The sequence below is a fragment of the Corvus cornix genome, chromosome 6 (assembly GCF_000738735.6).
Source record: "Corvus cornix cornix isolate S_Up_H32 chromosome 6, ASM73873v5, whole genome shotgun sequence".
Lineage (NCBI taxonomy): Eukaryota > Metazoa > Chordata > Aves > Passeriformes > Corvidae > Corvus > Corvus cornix.
This window is the reverse complement of record NC_046336.1, coordinates 17,074,119-17,094,261: the sequence shown is the minus strand read 5'-3', so window position 1 is coordinate 17,094,261 and position 20,143 is coordinate 17,074,119. Positions and strand designations below refer to the sequence as shown.

At 41.3% G+C, this 20,143-nt stretch overlaps 1 protein-coding gene across 1 annotated transcript; it reads right to left on the bottom strand.

Moving 5' to 3' along the window:
- Nucleotides 1–15,615: 15,615 nt before the first annotated feature.
- CH25H (cholesterol 25-hydroxylase) lies at nt 15,616–19,949 on the bottom strand. The gene is made up of 2 exons (XM_010410881.3): nt 19,084–19,949; nt 15,616–17,109 (listed from the first exon to the last, which is right to left on the bottom strand). Exon 2 carries the CDS (start codon nt 16,987–16,989, stop codon nt 16,165–16,167), a length of 825 nt encoding a protein of 274 aa, XP_010409183.1. The 5' UTR covers nt 16,990–17,109; nt 19,084–19,949; the 3' UTR covers nt 15,616–16,164.
- Between the last annotated feature and the right edge of the window lie 194 nt (nt 19,950–20,143).

Below are 20,143 nucleotides of genomic sequence, written 5' to 3'. Positions count from 1 at the left end.
GATGCACCCCAGCTTCTAGGAGACCCCCTTCCTGGTTGAGTGGGTGTCTGGTGCTCCTGTGTTTGCAGTGAAGATGGGAAATCATGACAGCAGGCCCAGAAAGTGATTCACAGCTTCCCAGGAAGAGCTTTCCTGTTGAGATGACTGCGCTCACTGCCCTACCCACACTCTGCTGACAGACTGAAGCAAGTTCAAAGGGTCAGAGACATCACAACAGATGCTAGGGGAAGGGAATCGGCAGAGCCCACTTCAACTACATCACCAAAGAGAAGGAAGCGTGATGCCACCGCATCACACTGCGATGGGAACGGGGGAAGGTGGATTTCATCTCCCTGCTAGCAGAAAGTAACATAAAAGCCTCTGCACTTGGGGTTCATTGCTCTTCTTCCAACTGTGAAGGTTGAGCACAGGTAAGGGTGAAAAATACTGGGGGCAGCAGAGAACTGGAGAAAATTCAGAAGCCACCTATCTTCCCCAGTGAGCAGCAGTGCCTGGCACAAGCAGCATCACCCTGGCTGTCTCACGCCCCTATGGAAACAGAGGAAACCATGTAATTCTGGAGGCTGGCAGGAAATTGTAGAGATCACCTAGTCCAGCCCCCTGCTCACAGCAGGGCTAGTTTCAAATAGCACTTAGATACCTCAGGGAACTCTTGTTTCTGTGCCAGCCTCAGAGAGCTGATGGGTTTCAGGGCCTGAGCTGAAGTCAAATGTTTGTAGTAACTGAAACAGAAGGTGTCATTAACTAGGCTGAACACACCACAAGAATGTTCACAGTGCCATAATCAAAGGAATCTCCACCATACACACACAGTTGTTCTTCCACCCTTCTGCTTTCTCTGCATCTTTGGCGAGATGCAGTTCACTCTCTGCTGGAAAGCCGAGCAGCCTCTTCATCTGTGTGCAAGAATAAAAAGACAAAGTGCCAAGAGTCATTTGTACAATGAAGACGTTGTGTCACAGGCTTCTTCATTATCTGTGCTGCTCGTGAAGGAACGACATCAAAACCCTCAGTATGGGAAGCATTCGAGTTGACATTCAAGTACAAACAGCTTTGCTCTATCAGACTTTCTGCCACCAGAAGTGATTACATCAGTCGGAATTTGAATACACTCTGACCTAGATTTTTAGAAGCCCATAAAGAAGATGGTTATCCCAATCCACTTTCACAGATACATACTGAGATGCTGTTCTAATTGTTAAAAAATAAAATAAGTATTAAAAATCAAGATATACAGACAGTGGGTTGAGAGCTGGACTTTGGGTGAGGATGGAAAGAATCCAATTAGGGAGTGGGAGCAGTAGAATTTTTTTTCCACAGAAGCATCTGGGTATTTATATTTTATATCACTGTTTGAATATCAGCAGGAATGTTGTAAGCCAGTTGACCCAACAGAGTTAGTTAATTTCCTGGTCCTGCTGTTAGGTTTGTTATTAGCCAGTGTCTGGTAATGTTTGGGAAATGAGTCATCTCATACTTATTATCAGTAATATTGTTTTTTTCTTTGTCCTTATTTCTAAGTTCATCTCAAAAGCAGAGTTCAATGGAAACCTTACAGGAGTCATCTACTGCTTCTTTTGGGAAGACATCTGGCACACCTGGGCCTGGTGTCAGGTCCAATCAGAGATCTACTGTTGCTCTACAGTGATTTATGGAACAATAAATTAGTGTGGAGCCATAAAATTTATTTCTTATAATATGAAGATAGAAAAGTATCAAAATTTTCTCCAGGAAGCAGTAAGTCAGAGTTTTATGGTGGCAAGGAACTTAGAGTTTTTAGTGGGGAGGACAAATAAGATGATGGTGCTGACCTATTTTATTTAATAACTTCTAGTATCCTCCTTTAAGTTTTTAATATTCAAGAGGAATGTTTCTAATTAAGCTGAATTTATAGGGAACACATCTCTAACCTCTAAGTGAGAAAATGCTTCTATAAGCACTCAAAAACTACTAACTGTTGCAATATACTTTCAATTTCCTCCTTGTGGGCACCCATGCCACAAAGACAAGTTTGTCATAGGCAATTTAGCAGTAAGTGATTGTAATCCACTGTTACAAGCCTCCTCCCCTGCCTCTCTGGGGATCCAACAGCTCACCTTAAACTGTCTTCCTCCCTCATAAATCACATCCGACAGCCCTGCTATTCCGGCTTCCTTTCCTCTGCACTGTGCTCAGTTCTGCTCCCTGTTCATGATTTCCTTCAGCTCCACATTCCCCATGGTTCAACTGGTTTCCCAACTAAAATAACCCATCAGGATTTTGTCTCTTTCCTCCTTAAGGAAAACAGTAGTATCCAAAGGTACTCAATCTGCCTTCACAGAAGCTTGCTTTTTCTTTTTTTTTTTTCTTCCTTTCTTTTATTTTTGGGCTGGGGGGTGGGGTACTTTTGTTTGTAAAGAAAATAAAAGACAATGATGCCAGAACACATTTTCTTCCTTCAGTCTCACATTCAAAATATCTTTTAAACTTGCAGAGCACCATTAGGAATCTCAGCTCTGTTTCTGACTGTGCTTTTTGCAGAAAGCAGTGTCCCAGGCTGCTGAACTCTATGTGACTTTTAAGTCCTTTGAAATACAGGCCACCCTCCACTTCAGCCCATTTCCAACAGGCTGAAGCCCTACATCTCTTTAATCTTGCCCTGCCCAGCATGTTACTGAGGAATTCTTTGCTCAGTCTCATTCCTGTTTGTGGGATACACAATTAGGGATTACACTGGCCTTCAGCAAAGAACAGAGTTCAACAAAAGAGCTTTGTAGACCAAACTCATACAAGCTTTAGTGACCTCTTCAGTAAATAATTAGCCTCAATTCTGAATTACATGTGGTATTTTCTATAGGATCTAGCACCTATGGTTATGACTCCTGTCAAGCTAGAAGACATGCATTCAGAACAGGATTTAAGCAATTTAAGCAAGCAGGAATTAAATTGCTTTGTATGTGGCAAAATAATTCCAGGGCATGAAATAACCCACAGCAATTAGGGTGAAAAAAACCCAGTCTGTAAAATAAACACACAGGGATGATTCAGCTGCAAACTGCAGAACTACCAACTGCTTTCAGGAGTGGCGGGATGCAGAGCCTTGCTTGCACTGTTAGAAAACAGAAGCTGCATTTACAGGCTTTGCTTCCAGATAATCCACAAAGCCAAAATAAATCTCAAGCAGAATGAGCACCCAGTAGCAGAAATGTCATTATTTTCAGGATCTGCTTTATGTAAATTCAGTGTACAGATTTTGTACAGCACCTTCAAAGTTGATTACATTCTTCATTCCCTCCTGACATCAAATCATCCATTGAAATAGATTAAAGGATTAAAATACCCAATAAACCAAAATAGACACTGTCAGTAGTGCAACTAGGAAGAGCTTATGAGGTTTAGATGAAATATGCATAATAATATGCAAAAAATAGATGTCTGTGTGCATTCCTAATTGTTATACAATACCAAAAGGTAAAGCAGAGTAAAGAAAGGTAAAGAAAGAAAGGAAAACACTTGTTTTTTTTGTTAAAATACAAGAACATATCCTCCAGAGATTATGTCATGCATTAAATGATCACATAGAAGCTAGACAATTTTCTTCAGAATGAAAACTAAATTTTTGCTGAAAAGATGCATATTTGGGTTATTAAAAACAATTAGGAATTCTCTATTATTCTTGCTTGAGAGAAAGATCAAATTTTAAAGCAACAATTCTATATGATTAATTTTCATTTTTCAAAAGCAAATGCTTTTAATTTTGTTTTCAAATTAAACTTATAATTCTGAATCAATATAAAAATTTAAAGTGTCAAGGAATAGATTATGTAACATTCCTTTTTGAAAAAATGGAACTTAAAATATCCCACTTGGTTTGATTCCAAATGACTGTTTTTCCAAGCGAGGCCATTAAAGTCACAGAGCTCTGATTTTAGTGTTCGGCTGTGTGCAGCTGTTTCTAGAGAGCTCTGCACATCTGGGCACCTTTCCCACACGGTCCCTGGAAGAGGAAGGCCAAGATTCTGCCCCTGCAGAGGCAGGTGAGGACACCAGAGCCCAGTGCTGTGCCCCAGCCCCGAGCCTGCCTCCCGTGCTGCTGCAAAGCTGTTCCCTGCAGACACACGGAGTTATGGCCACAGGCACGGTGGGGTTGGGAGCTCAAGGTTACAAACAGCAGAAGTTAAGGAGGAGAAAAACAGCTTGAGGGCAGAGGAACAAGAGTCTGTGGGACTCATCATTAGGAGCAATATGGAGACGGTAAGGAAAACTTTAAAGGATGGGATAAGACTGAATGTATAGAGGGGGATAAAAGCAAAAAGGAAAACAAAACCCAAAAAGACATTTTAGGAAGTACTTTTGAGTGAAGTGCCAGAGCTTTGCATCCCAATGGAATCACAACAAGTCTCTGTTTTCACTTTCTGTTTTCACTTCAGAGTGAGCTTTAAATACATAATTTAAATCACATAAATGTAATTTATCTAAATTCTTATATTAGACAAATGTAGTTTATCTAATTCCTTGCAGAATATTTGCATGTCACTTAGCTGATATGTCCCAGTATTGAGCAGTTTTAATTGCTTAGTCCTCAGCTCACCTGACTAGGAAAGGAGCAAGGAGACCGGCTCTCTGTTTCTGCAACTCTTAGGGAAAGAGGTCACAGTGGATGCTAGGCACATGTTGTGATCCATTTGCAGCTTCACTGTCTAGACAGAAAGCAAGTCCATCACTGGGTGACCACTTGTGAGTTTCTCTCTTCTCAAACTTTTATCTGCACCACTTAGTTTTCCTACACGAGTCACACATTCTTCATTACAATTCTGGACCATCACATCATCAGCATCGCTCAACCCTCTCTAAAGTTGAATCCTTTCTTTTCCACCTTGGCCAGCCTGCATCCTATTAAGTACAACAGATGAAGGCAACACCAGTTGAATATATTCTGCACAGATCTATGGCTAAGATTTAGCATCTGTGTTGCTCATTGCTTCCTGGGGGACCAGTAATTAACATTTTCAATCAAATGAAGTCTAGTCACCTAACAGCCACAGTAAAGTTTGGAACTGGCTACAAGAACTGTGCCTATTTCCAAGAAAATACTTCCATTATCCCAATTTCCAGGGGAAAAAAAATGTTCCAAAATGTTATAACCTATCAAAAAATTTTAAAAAGTATAAATTCATGAGTGAGCCTTTTCTTTTCAATAAAGGCTGACAGTGGCTGATAATATGATACCCAAAAATCCTGATAGAGGAAAGGCTTTGACAGACACTGTCTTATTTTCTCAGTGTGTGATTAGAAGAGTTGCGAACTAACAGCACTTCTGATTCCTCTCAATTTTCATTTCCTCAAAAGGAAGCCTGAGAGTAAAGTTGACCAAGAACCAGAAAGTTTTTGGAGGTAAAATTAGCATTGCAGAGTGGCATGGCATCAGGAAAAAAAGAAGGTTGAGGGGAAAACCATCCAAGAGAAAGAGAACTATAAGTACAAAAATATCAATATTCAGTGAAGAGCAATTTTCCTTGCTGCAAAGGCAGAGATACTTAACCCCAGCCAGTGTTTGCACTAGTTATTGCCACAGATTTCATCCTACTACCTTTTTAATGCTGCTTGATGTCTAACCCAGGATTTCACGTGAACAGGAAACTCCCACTTCACCACAAGAAAAATTCTGCTCTCTCTGTCCTTAAAGACTGTTATTCCCCTTTTGCATTACAAAGTTGAGAAAACCCCAGAAAATATTTCAGATCCTTTTATTTTTGAGTAAGCTTTTTTCCCCACCCTTCCAGATTCAGATGTTAATTTTGGCTCTTGGGGAACATTGCTGAAGTCTTCATCAGCACTTCCTTTTTCTTGAAGTGGAGGTTTAAACTTCATCTTGACATGCTGCAAGCCAAAACCAAGCTTCTACCTGGCGGAAAGGATTAGGGCCTACTCAAAATGAGGGGGAGGAAACCCCAAAACTTTCTATTCCAGAGGCAAAACCACTTATATCAGCCAGGATGACACAACTCAGATCAATGAAATACCTGCAGGCAGCTCGGAATGCTTTCAGAGTATTGCGCAAACAAAGCCAGCACAGCTTGTTCCAACCAACCTCCAAAAGAGATTTCTGGAACTGGTAACACAATGCTTCAGTCAGCTGTCACTTGGTCAAGATGATACCAGAATGCTAAAGAGAAACTATATGAAGAAAAAAAAAAAGAAGAAAAACAGCTGGAGTTTTCATTTTCAGATATGCTACTGAATTTGTTCCCCCTCTGAGAAAGTACTAAGAGACGTAGGAGCAGGAGAGGGGAAAGGGAGAATGGGGAAAGCACTGGAACCACCCTGTGCAAGGAGGCTTTCTGGAGGTGGGGATGCAGAACTGGGAGTGCTGAGCTGGATGAGGTGAGGGCTAGTAATTTTCAAAGACAAATAAAAGCAATTTGCAATTCTAAGGAAATTCTTCACATTGATTTCATATCCACTTAATGTGCAGTACTTTTCCTCTCATAAAAGATTTCTTAATTTGATAATTAATATCTCTACTCACAAAATTTATATTGGCTTACATTATTATCATGGAATCTTGTGTCTTAAACTCATCTAAACTAGTTAAATTTTTAAAAAAGTGATTGACCTAGGAAAAAGATATACAATAATGATATCAGAAACAGCTTTTGGTCAGAGAGTATTAAAAACACAGAAAGTTACACATGCATGCGATTAAATCACATCATTTCTGCACCTTCACTTAGAACTGCTGACATTCTGTAGGAAGGCTTCATTGTCTACCATCATCAGTTGTAAAATCATGTGGGCTCTGAAGCTAGCTACCTCCTAGGATTCGTTCCAATCTTCCTACCACTCAATTTTCCCTGTGGTCAATCTGCCACCACTCCCTCTCCTACAGCACTGACCAAGAGCTGCTCTCCACGAGTAGGGGTCATGGCCCTGGTGGTGTTCACCTTCCTGTGAAGAAGTGTGACACTGCTGAGCTCATCATGAGGTTTCTTCTGCAGAACTGCTCACTTGGGATCATGAAGTGGCTCCTGATTTTGTCACTCTTTTCAGTGAAAAATAAAATCAAATCAAAGAAACTGCTTGTGAGCTGTAAATCCTCATTTCCTGTGAATTACTGACTTTGTTAAACACTGCAACCACAAAAACCACAGAACCTCTGCCAGGCCTGCCTTGATGCAGCAGTGTCTCCAGCTACCTCCAGGCTTTCTATACTGTCCCACAAAGTCCTCACTCCTCTCCCATGTCCCCAGAGCTCACCCCACACATATACCCCTCCAAAACATCTCTCTTGTATCTTGCTTGGCCTTAAGCAGGGGAGCAGACAGTACAGGCTGCAGTTAATGTTTGTGCAGGGCTAGCACACTGCTTTCACACAGAGCGAACCAGGGTCATTTCCTCCCCTAAACGGGCAGTTTAAATGGTGCAAATACCTCTTGCCTCTGTCCAGCTAGTGATTTCCACAAAATGTGAGAGCACTTAATATCTTGGGACCTCTCCTGCTCTGTCCAATTGTGCTGAGCTGTGTATCAAGCCCACAAATTACTGGAAGACTCTGACATAAGCTGCAGTTGCGTAACTTGTTTCCTTCTGAAACTGAGTGAAAAACGACACTATCACTACCACACAAGTTTCAGCTGTCCTGGTCTTTACCTGGGGGGAAAACCCTTAGGTTGCTCCTGAGATTGAGCATGCATGTCCACATCTCCCCCATCACTGCTCACTCATGGTCCTTTCTGCAGATGTTTGTCTCTAACTACCGGCCATGACTCTGGTTTGTTGTCATCTGCAGCTTTCTTACACCACACTGCACCTTACATGCCATAGTTTTTTATATATATGTATGTAAATACCAAAAGAAAAAAGAATGGGGAATTCACACACACACATATATATAATATTTATATGTATATGTTTTCATATAGAAATAAAATGGAGATATATATGCACTACCCTGAACTGGACAATCACCATATGTACTGCTGGACAATCACCAGAAGTGCCACACATCCATTTCTAATAATCTCATCCTGGAATTCCCGCTGAAACAGAATGAAAATGCAGTTGGACCTTGAGAGCCACTGTCAAAGGTAGTTGGACAGAATACCAGCTACCTTTGTGTAACTTAAGTCCAAACTTGAATCCTGCTGTTTTTCTTATGCCACTGTCAGGATTTTTTACATTAAAAGGCAGAAGTACCTTAAGTATACAGCTGCAACAGCATAATTATTAGAAACCTCTTATAACAGTGGATTTTACACCGCGGTTGATGTACGTTGCCAGAAGCAAAACAAACTTCTAAATCCCTCTCCTTGCCATAGCCAGTTGGAAGCTTAGTAGGTGTTACACCTACATTAAATAACCAAGATTTGTAATAACAGCACTAGGAAATAAAAAAGAATTTAAAAGCCACATTACTTGTTTAAGTATTAGTGCTTTGTAGATAACACACACACATCAGCTTTTCAGGTATCTGAGAGGACCACCTACTGCCAAGTCAAACTTAGGCATCTGTGATGAGAAAGTTTTGATTAAATTCTTCTAACAAAGAAGTAAATACAACTTTCACAAAAAACACATGATAGATTTCTTCAGTCTTGGTTTAAGAGTTCACTGTAGCTACCAGAACTAAGTAACTTCTGAATGCAGAAGGCCCACACTACGACTTTAGCCTCTTGGGGGACAGTTTTTTTCCTCTATTTATATAGCTCCAGGCACCTAGATTTTTGTCAGGGTTTCAAAATAATACTATAAATAAATAATAGTAATCGAATTAGTTCTAACTGCAAATACTAGGATCTAGCAGGATGGCTAACTTCTAGAAACAGGACTGATGCTAGTACACAAGCACTAATTTATGCCACTACCCTAAGATTAAGAGGTCTAAAAGAAAAGCAGTGAGGCAGTAAGCTGAAGTTCAATAGACAAAGGAAATAAAACAGAGAATCAGCTTGTTGTGCTGGTATGGCTGAGTGCATGTGCCTTTCCATATTTTACATGCTCTGCTCTTTTGTTATCTGTCCGTAGCTTTCAGAGTTTAACAGTGCTCTTCTGCAAGCTGTGCCAAGTGCAGAGGGAAATGAAATTCCTTCTTCTGAAAAATGGTTCAATTATTCAAGATACAAATCTGAGTCACAAAAAGAGAAACAAAAAAAATGCATACAGCATATTGGCTAAACTATGCAACTGATCTCCAGAAAGAAAAGGAAGCAGAGCAGTAGGCATAGAGCCCAGGTTCAACAGGGGTGGGAAGTGAGGTTATTTATGAGCATAGCATCAGGGTCAGACAAAATAGTAAACTCTCAGTCATGGTACTTGCAAAAGGGTGTTGCTACATCGATTTGCTACCCACCAGACAGTGGCAAGGTCCAAGTTAGTGATTTTTCTTCAGCTTTCTGGTTCAGGAAACAGGCCTGCTACATAATACAAAATGGAGATGACATAAACTGGAAAAGCAGTTCTCCACAGGTGAGTCACAAGAAACACCAGACAAGGGTGAATGAGCTGAATTCAGCTGAATCAATGATGAGCCACAGCTGTGGGAACAGAGAAAGGACATGGGAAACAATCAAACACACAGGACAAGTAATTACATAACCTTTTGCTTTCCTTACCACAGTAGTAGCAAAGCTAATAAGCCATTATTAACTGTGCTGAGGCTCTAATTTTGGGTTAGGCCTGATCACACTGGAATTGTTGCTGACAAGAAATTCTGACACCCTCAAAGGCTGCATCCTGCAGCTCTACATCAGCACGGCCCTGCTGACCCAACCATGCTGGCCCCACCAGAGCCCCTTCCCCTCACTCACCATCTGTGTCTGCCCAGCTTCCTCACCAAAGCACCTGGCCCTTGATTTACACCCAGCCAGGAGACCACAGGAGGATTTGATCTTCCCCACCACCACAGCAGCAAAGTCCAACATGAGTTCCCTAAACTAGGAGTCAGGACAGAAAAGTTTTCTCCCCTGTTTCTCTGAGCCTGTCAAATAGGTTCTAGAGAGGCAGGTGGGAAGGCAACAGAGGCTCTCCCACCCCCAGGGGGAAAGACTTTGAGAGTAAATACCTGAAATTGAAGCCAGCCTGCCTGGAGCTGAATAGAAGAGGAAAAGGGCCAGATCAAGAGCTTGGCTTCTCAGACATAGTTCTCCAGGACAGGTTGTGAGGGATAAGCCTCCATTTGCAGCAGGACTTATGTGTGTGCAGTGTATTACAGATTCTCAAGGGATGCAGGCACCTGGGAGTGATCATCTGACTGCCCAAGGGATAGAACGTGGCAAACCTGGCAAAGCAGCTGGCAGGACTCAGCCAGTTTCCTTAGGGGACGAGGGGAGGTTGTCAGCAGCTGCTCAGGAGAAGTATTTTGGCATTACCAGGAAAGGAGAATACCAGTAGAGATTGCTAGGATAAAAACAGAGGGAAGGCAGCTGGTGGGCATCTGCTTTTTCTGTAAGCTCAACTGAGAAGGCCACTTCTGATCTTACAGGTTTTGTAAGTTGCAAGTGTCAGGGGAGCTGCTTGTGCAGTTTTAAATCACTCCATTTCCCGAGTTCATTTTTCTAGAGAGCTTGACAAATTCCACTGTCTCAGCTGTTTAGACTAGTTCCGGAAGTTTTGTAAATAAACCCCTTAAAGGCGCTGTGCAATTACCCATGTGTGCTGTTTCTTAGGGGTGTAATTTTTCACAGCTGCTGTGAATGACTGAAAAGGTGTGTAAATAGACACCAATAAAATTTCTAGCAGTGTTTTTTCATGTTCTTTTGAGAAAGAGAGTGCATCTTTCTTACCTTAAAAACAGTTTTTTCTGTAGCTCATCCTAGATTTTGGACTACTTAACCCCCTGAACTCTTTGCTGCTTAGTTCTGAGGACAAATAAAAGATGTGTCATCTAAATTCTCCCTGGAAGTATAGGTAACACATCCTTCCACATCCCTGTAAATCACATATCTGTAGTATTGAAGTCTCTCTCAGTAGACTGAAATCAAAGTAGTCACATTTCTGCCTGCCTGGCCTACTAACCATCCACGTTGGATTGTTGGCTTTTTGATTTTCCACAAGTAAAACCTGCTATCTCAAAACTGAGCATGGAAGAGGCACTCCAGTCCATGTGCCTGTAGGTCTTTTAAACTTAAAGCTATGCTTGGTGACACAAAAATATATTTGCATTTCTGCTGACCAAAGGTGGAGTTCCCTCTTGCAGGTCACTGTGTTTTGCTGCTGTGGGAATTTCCAGAAAGAAAGAGATAACAATAAGGAAAGGCTGTGTGGGGATGTGGGGTCTGTACCGTTCCAGCAGTAAGAACCTGAGGGATGAAAGCATCTGTGCTCTGGGAAGGATATATATGGGATATATGGGAAGGATATATCAGTGCAACACTCCATCCGTGCCTGGCAGCACTGTGTGCTGCACCAAGGGACAGAAATGGAAGTGCTTTCTCACCCTCCTTTCTCTTCTTCCCCTGCCCACACCTATAGCCTTGGTCATGGCAATCATTCCAGACTGGGAGACAAGGTGATTAGTAAGCTTTTAAAATCTTCTCTTTAAGAAGAAGACAATTTGAATAGAAGGATTAAAAACTCAGCATCATTTTCCACAGCTAAAGGGCCCTCTGCGTTCTGTTCCCTTTAAAGCTTGGAATGCTTATGCTGGTTGGTTTGGGGGAGAGTGTGGGACTTTTTTCAGTAAACAACTTCAAATTTCCATAAATTAGAAACACATTTAAGTTTTGGAAAACAATTGTTTGGCAATTGCTTTTACAAGAAAACCATGCTGCAAACACAACTCCAGGCTGTGCTACAAAGATGTTTCAGGTTGGATTGTACTGAGCAATGCAGGACCAGAGTCAGTATCTGAGCACGCAAAGCCAGGGCCTTTGACGTGGTTTACATGTAAATGTGATGGTTGGTTCACATTCCAGTCGTTCTCTTCCCCGAGGAAATTTGAGGATAAAACCACTGGGGGTTCGTATTTACAGAGAGTCCAAGACAGACGATTTTTTCAGATACAGAACCATTACCAGTTCAAAAATGGCTGCATGGATGTAGGCAGGTAATAGTGGAAGCTTAATACTTGTGCATGAAAGCAAGAATAAGTGAAACTGAAGTGACTGCTGAGTTCACTAAGATAAAACCACATCAGTGAGTCACTCCTTCCAATGATATTGAGAGGCAAGATGACATGTTCTGTCATCACAAATTGCTTCAAAACTAATTTACACATAGCATTACCCAAAGAGATGCTAGTTTTTAATTTAATCCAGATAACACTCTAGATTAACCAAGTCACTAAATCCATTAATGATACAGATTATTTTTCAAATCATAAAAAAATCATAAGAAATCATAATTATAGACCGGAACTGTGTAGGCTTTCCCCTGTAAAGTGCTTACATTGATCAACATAGGGGAGGACCAGGCCTTTTCCAGAGCTGAATATTGGCTCAGCATGGTTTTAAGTGTCATATGCTCACTCTGAAGCTCATGAGGAGCCCACTTTACAGCAGGACTGAAAACACACCTACTGAGTAAAAACCTGTGCCTTGCACTGTTGTACTGTTATCTCAAAATTGCCAAACTGAGTATCATTTGAAAGACTCAGACTAAATTTCAAGCGAAGTATAGGACTAAATTGCCAGTGAGAATTTGGGAACTCCTGCAATTCACAAGAGCTGACAAAGAGTTCAATATTTAATGCGTGCCTAAGAATTAAGATAGAGAAATAAATCTTATTTCTTCTGAAGATACAAAGTGGACAATAGCAACAGCAAAAAAAAATCATTTTATAGCTTCAAGAGTCTCTGCAAATATCCTCTATTTACTCACAAGGACCACAGTTTAGCTTTCAGCAGATTAGATAGGAAGTCTGTGGAACAACACGTCACGTTATAAGGAGGAAGGAAGCTAGGAGCATTTTGGAACAGAAGAGAGAAAGTTTGGTTTGGTTTGGTTTTCTTACATAAACCCTTACAAGCAAGTGTCATGCCTTTCCTTTTGTCTGGTAAAGACTTGTGGTAAAGGCCACGGGGAAATGCAAATATAGGAAGTAACATCTGTAAAATCCTGTTTTAAAATCTCAGCACTATCAATACACAGAACCTGCTGTCCTCTCATGCTCAGTGGCACAGTATATGCTGAGCTTTCAATGAAAACAGGAAAAAGTCAACCCTTATTTGCTTTATCTCCAGTATATGTTTTCATTGAATTGCAAAGGCCTGAAGTTACGTGTTTGTTTGGGTCTTCTGCTCATGAACTTTTTTCTCACATGTACATCTAAACTTTGACTAAAGTACACTGCTACAGAAAGCACTTCAAAGTACACACAACATGCAAATGGATTCAATCCCTCGGAGTTTAGAACCTAAGCTACCTTCAAAAGGATTGGAGAAATAGGGAAAATGTATGCTAGGATTACATCATGAGGACGAAATACAGGTATTTCTAGTATGGGATCCACGCATGTATTAGTCAAATATTCATTTAACAACTTTTGGTTTTTTTAGTGTTCCAAGTTCTTGCAATAATGAGCTTTTATACTGAGGTTCCAGGTCTGATTGGCTAGAGATTAGGTACAGATATAACCTGGGGGAAATTCCATATTTGAGGAAATGCATTCTTGCTGTGTGTCTGAACTGATGCAAATGTTGAGGATGTGAGGGAGAGGAGTAGGCAGGATCATTGCACAGCACATTCCACTGCCAGTTTGATCATCCCCAGTAGCTGTCAGGCTACGCTGTTATGCCAAATCAGACAATCGTCTTACTTGTCTTGACAATAGCAAGCATAGTTTTGCCTGCAGCTGACCAGAACTCCCTCCAGGAGTAAAGTACTGTATCAACTCTTAAGCTTCATGCAGATAGCAGAATAATCCCCATGAGTTTAGTTACAACCTTTCTTGTGGGTTTTGCTCATAGGCTTCCTACGGCAACATATCCAAGTACCAGTTAGCCTTACCCTTGCTTACTCAGAGAGTCAACAGTACATGAAACAGGCTGTTATAGTGTACAGTTACAAAACACAGTATAAGGTATAACTCATTGAAACCACAGATTATCAGAATGTGCTAAGCTGAATTAAGAGAGATTTCTAGAACTGAAAGGATAACTTTGGGACATCTCAAAATGGATAAACAGCTCAAAGAAATCAGAAAATGTTTTTTGCCTCTTGCATTTGGCAGAAAAGAAGGAATACTTCCCTGTCTTTCTAGAACACACCAAAATACTTAAGATTACAACCATCAGAAAGACTGGGGATTCTTTCTCACAGCTTAATAGATGAATGGCAGATTCCAGTATTTTTTTAAGCCTCAGTTTTTGCTCTAAATATGCATCATGTTCTTAGCAAGGAAAAGAAGGGTTGCTCTTCTATGATATCCAGAGAGCAGAGAGAGTAGTTAAGTACTAAGATTGCAGCATTTTTTACTGTTTATGTAGATGTTTATGAAAATTATTTCCTGTTATCAAAAAGATGCTGCGTCTCAAAGTGCTGTTCCCTTTATAAATCCACATTGTTGGAAATACTAAGGGTTCTCTCTTCTACTGGACAAACAGCCTCTGTAAGGTCACACAACCCTCTAGACATAACATAAGGGCAAAGACATTTTTGGATGATGATGTGTAAGTGTTCTTTCCACACTTTCTACATTATTTGTGCTTTCTCTGTTTCCATCATTATCCTGGGAAGTTTATTATTAGTAATACAGGATAGATGATTACAAGCATTAAAATGTTTTGTAGTGGACATTAGACATCCAAGTGGATGTCTGCTGAATGAGACATCAAAGACTTGCATATCTCTTCATGCCTAAGTTTTTCAGTGTGACTTCTGTGAGACTACATTTTGATCTTCTGTATTTAATGTTCTTCTAGCAAAACATAGCCATTTTGTTCTATGTCTTAGGATCCTGAAAGGTTTGATTCTATTCCTCTGAAATCTACTTGAAAGAACAATCTACTTTGTAGAAAACCTGTTTATATTCCTTCCCAGGTTTTTTCATGCAAGTAACAATTAATTTATATGATTGTGAAGGACCAATGCTCCCTTTTAAGGGGCTGCTTAGAGAAAATTTTTCAGGCTTCTCAAAAATATAATAATACAATTGCACTATGACTTTTTAAACTGCATTCTTCAATATTATGTTTCTATAAAATTGAAAACTATTTTAAAATAACATATGACTCTAGAGAAAAAGTAAATGGTTCACTTTTGAAATAACATTGCAATACTTTAATAATAAAAGTCTGCAACTCTGAAACTGAAATTGATGTCAGTCTCTTTTCCCAGGTAACAAGGGAAAGGGCAAGAGGAAATGGCCTCAAGTTGTGGCAGGGCAGGTGTAGACTGGATATTAAGAAAAAGTTCTTCACTGAAAGGGTTGTCAAGCACAGGAACAGGCTGCCCGATGAAGTGGCTGACTCGCCATCCCTGGAGGTATTTAAAAGATGTAAATGTGGCACTCAGGGACAGGGTTTAGTGGGGGACTTGGCAGTGTTAGGGTAGTGGTTGGACTCTATCCTAGTGATCTTTTCCAAGCTAAACAATTCCATGATTCTATAATTCAAGCAAATGATACCTATGCAAAAGGAACCATACCTGTTCTTAATACGAACAGAGGAATTAATAAAATGAAATGCAATATGATTTTTTTTAAATGACCATATTTATTCTCTATTAAAAAGAGACAGTACATCACAGTTGAAAATATAAATATCAAAATTATTTAACAGTTAGCCAACCACCCTGGCTTGGCAGCAGTATTTTGCAAAATCATTGCGCAATAATTTTCTCTGGCAGATTAAACTCCACAAAATCCATGATGTGTACCTTTTCTGTTTACATCATAAATCATCCTACAACAGTAGATAATGTTCTGGCGTATGTATAAAACATCATACAGTAACATGATACATGCTTTATGAAAGCTGGAAAGAAGGAAAGGAGAGAGAATGTCTCTTAATGCTTCCCTTAAAACTTTGACTCAAACTCAAGCAACAGATATTCACTTTCCCATTTGCAGTCACTTAGCACAGGCAGTTCCAAGTGCACATACAAATACACATATATTAAGAGGATTTGTTATAAATAGCTATTGCTTTTATAGGCAGCTTCAAATATACAATCTTCTGTATATCTTTAAAAAAATAATGTCCCAGTTTAGTCTATAAAAAATAAGAGTTCATCCACAGGTAAATACTCTTAATTAGAGTGTGACTCCATGAATGTCCCGAAGAGCTTGTCCCAGTGTGTAAAGTAAGGAGCATAGTTTGATTTGAATTTCAGGTGATGCAGATCATGATGTGGTGCTCCTCCGTACAATCCAAAAGGCACAAGTCGGTGAGTTGACCACGGAAGGTCATATCCTGAATGGTCCTCCACTGACAAACCAATGTTTACAAGGAAGAAAATCATTTCTGTCAAAGGATGGCATCCGAGGAGCAGTGGGTTTATAGCAGCAAAAAATCCCAGTGAGAGCAACTCCCATACACTGGAATACTGTGTAGTAAGGGCAAACGTCGACACATGCTTGTGATGCACCTTGTGGAAGGTCTTGTACAGCCAAGGCACCTTGTGATGAAGCAAATGCCACAGGAAGTATTCAAAATCAAATAGCAGCAGACAAACTGCTACTTGCAGCAGGACCTCAGGCAGCTCCGGAGCTATCACTGGTAGATTCATGGGTCTCCAGTACCAGTGTAGAAATGTCACCGGGAAGATCAAAACAACGTGGTGATACACACTTTGAATAATGCAAGGCACCATCATTCCAAGGCTTGGATAGTTCTGTGGCTGGATTTTGTATTTTCTCAAGTCTGGTAGTCTAATGCTTAAAAAGTCCAGTGCAATATATGGAAGACAGAAAGCCATGTATGCTGTAAAAGAAAACAGCACTGGAAAAAACGGTGACTTGATCAGTGGCTCCTTTGCGGTGACAAAGTCCCAAAGAGACTGCAGGCACAACCTGTCCCGCTGTGCCTCCATCGCAGAGCTGAGCAGCACTCGGTGTGACAGGCTGCAGTTCATGCTGATTGCAGTCTGAGGCAGCTGAACTCCTTGCAGGCTTTTATCCAGCCTGCTCAAGCAGTGACTCCACCCCACTCCACTTACATAGTATGTGTAGCTTTAAAGGGGAAGTTCCCTTTCCTGTCATACAGAATGTGATATAATGCATTACAATCTCAGAACAGAATTAGCAAGCCAAGGTAATCAGCAGAGCTCTACAAAAGACTGGCACTGTAGGAAAAACAAGCAGAAGTGCAGAACTCTAATGCTGGAATTCAGACAAAGAGAGCTGGAACATCTTCCACTCCACTTAGTGCAGACACTTAAAAAATTGCTGTTTCTTATTAATTTTGAATTGTGTCATCCTTTATTATCCTTTTGCCTTTATAGGTAAAGCAGTACAAATTGCCATGGATTTTTTTTTTTTTTTTAATGTGAGTGCTACCTAAACTCCAGGTCTGACCTGTGGATACCTGGTGGATAATGGCTCTGTGCAAACACATATTTTCTTAATGATCCCTTGGTTATACAACAGCCTTAGTTAAAACCTTAAGGAGACCCACAGTACACTTCCAGACTGGACGTGGTGGCTGGGACTTCTCTCTGTCTAACATGACATTTGAGGTCATGTTCTCCTTTACGTACCTGTATCTACTTAATATGGAAAAATTCACCTGACATGACTAGATGCAAAATTGAGCCAACAACTTTTGAAGAACATAAGATCCCCCAGTTGCAGAGAGTATAGGGTAAAATCTCATTATGCTTCCAGACAGATGCTTAGTGACCAGTATTATCACATTATTACAATAGTCACTCCACATCTCAACAGCTGTTTTAGCAAGTTGATATGGAAATCCTCCTTTACCTGTGTATCAAACTAACATACGAACTTGAAAGATCCACCAGTTAGACCTATGTCCTTTAAAGGATCTTTCTCTGACCACAGGCAAGCACACCACAGGCAGAAGCCAGCAGGCTTGACTCCCAACATTCCTAATTTGCTAAAAACGTTTAGCGGTAATGATGGAAGTTTTGATTTGACCACTAAGACATCACTTCTTTTGTGCTTTTAGAAAAAGAAAAACAAAGCTTTGAACATTTAGGGAAACAAAGCTTGCCATAAGCTTCCTATGAACTCACCTCTTTTGTCGGTAAAGCATTTATTCTAATATTGGAAATGAGCTCAACTTCCTGGATGACTTTATTAGCTTGTTCAGATGATTTTAGTTCTTTGCTAATCAGAAAAGTAATCTGAGGGGGGAAGTGTGAGATTGTATTTCCTTGCTTCTCAATAATCAAGAATGATTAATTAGCAGTGACCTTTTCTGAATATACATGGATTTGTAACACTTAAGTTTGCTTTCAGTCTCAACTGTTTTCAATAGATTCTGCTCTCTCCTTAGGCTTCAAGAATTTTACTTAAACAGTAACATTATCTGTGCTATTATTCAGGCAATCAGCAGTTCCTTGTTGGAGACAGGTTTCTACCTGTTCCACATATATTTTGGAAGTAAATTCAGATTCTTTGCTGTTATGAGACTGTTCTGTTGAATTAATTTATTTAGATTGTTAACTGTCATAAATTAAAACCCAGTGCAAGACACTAATAGATGAGGATCTGTATCCAAGAGCTTCATTTCAATCTTCTGACTGCATTTTATCCTAACCTCTGTTTCACAGTAAGGCATTTATAACATGATCACCACCTGAGTTCAAGAATATTCATGTGATTTCTGTTGATTTATACAGTTACAATCAGAAATTAAGTCTCCCAGATGGGATAAGTGATCCTCTCTTATTAGAATTATGCAGGGATTTTTTTTTTTTCTATGATGTATTCCAAATCTCACTAAAGGGAGATTGACAGAAATTACTCAGCTGCCTTAAAGACACTCCTCTGACTAATCCCTACAGATACGCAAAGTCTCAAAAAGTTTTAGAGCCATTGCTGCCTACAAGCTAAATTTTAAAGAATAGGCATTTTGCCTGCAGATAAGGTCGTAGAAAAATATTCTTAAATCCCTTAAGGAAAACTAACGGAACTCGGCAGTGCTATTACTAGGATACCCTGCAACACAAAGCCCAAGCAGGGCGCAAGCGAGCAGCGCTTACCTGGGAGGCTGGCGCCGCCCCGAGACGGGCTCCGCACCCGGGAAGGGGCTCCGCCGCACGGCTTGCCCCGCCGGCAGCCCGGCTGGCGACAATGAATCCTCAGCATCAGAGAGGGCAGACCCTCATCCTCCAGAATCCGAGTGCGAGGCGTCTGGCTTAGCCACCAAATAGCATTTATCACATATCTCCGCTCTGCTAACTTCGGTTCCCTTGTACGACACGAAAAAAAGGCAAAGTACACGCAAATCCTTTCCGTACCTAATTCAGCAACACAACCCCAGCTTTTTTCACTCAGCTTACATTGCTGCCAAACTTTCCCATGTGTTACAAGAATCTAAATGGCTCTCTCAAAAACTCACTCCTGCTACAGAGTTTAGGTTGAAGGGCACATAGTTTGGAATGAGGCCCCACAAAGGGTCTTAAATAGATTCCACATGAGTACAAGATACAGGCACCTACCCGAGGCTGCGCTGTTAGGTACAAGCTATAACGCAAACAGCAAAATACTAGATCTAGGGTAGGGAAACGAGGAAAGTTAGCGGGAGGGGAAACTAGAATCAACATATTGAAACTATGCAGCAGCAGAGGGAAAAATTCTTTTTCCTTCTTCCTCTTCTTCCCTTCTGTATGGTAGTATTGTTGTACCAGAGATATGGCAACATCCCAGAACATGCTGAGCCTTCTACCGGGAAAAACGTGGTGGGGAAGAGGGCTGGTGACTTGCTCAGAACCAGCGCCAGGGAAGCAGGACAGGCACCAGAGCAGCGGAAGGCAGCAGCACTGCCTGCTCTCGTTTTAAAGGAAGCTGTTACCGTGCTGGCACAACGCGGTGCTCACGCCCGGACTCACCTGCCCGCCGAGCCGGAGCGGGCCCGCCCCGCCCGCAGCCCCGCCCGCAGCCCCGCCCGAGCCCCGCCCGAGCCCCGCCCGAGCCCCGCCCGAGCCCCGCCCGCAGCCCCGCCCGAGCCCCGCCCGAGCCCCGCCCGAGCCCCGCCCCGCAGCCCCGCCCGAGCCCCGCCCGAGCCCCGCCCGAGCCCCGCCCGAGCCCCGCCCGAGCCCC

Coding starts and splice junctions, on each gene's coding strand:
- CH25H (XM_010410881.3), bottom strand. CDS start 16,989: ATGAACTGCAGCCTGTCACACCGAGTGCTGCTCAGCTCTGCGATGGAG.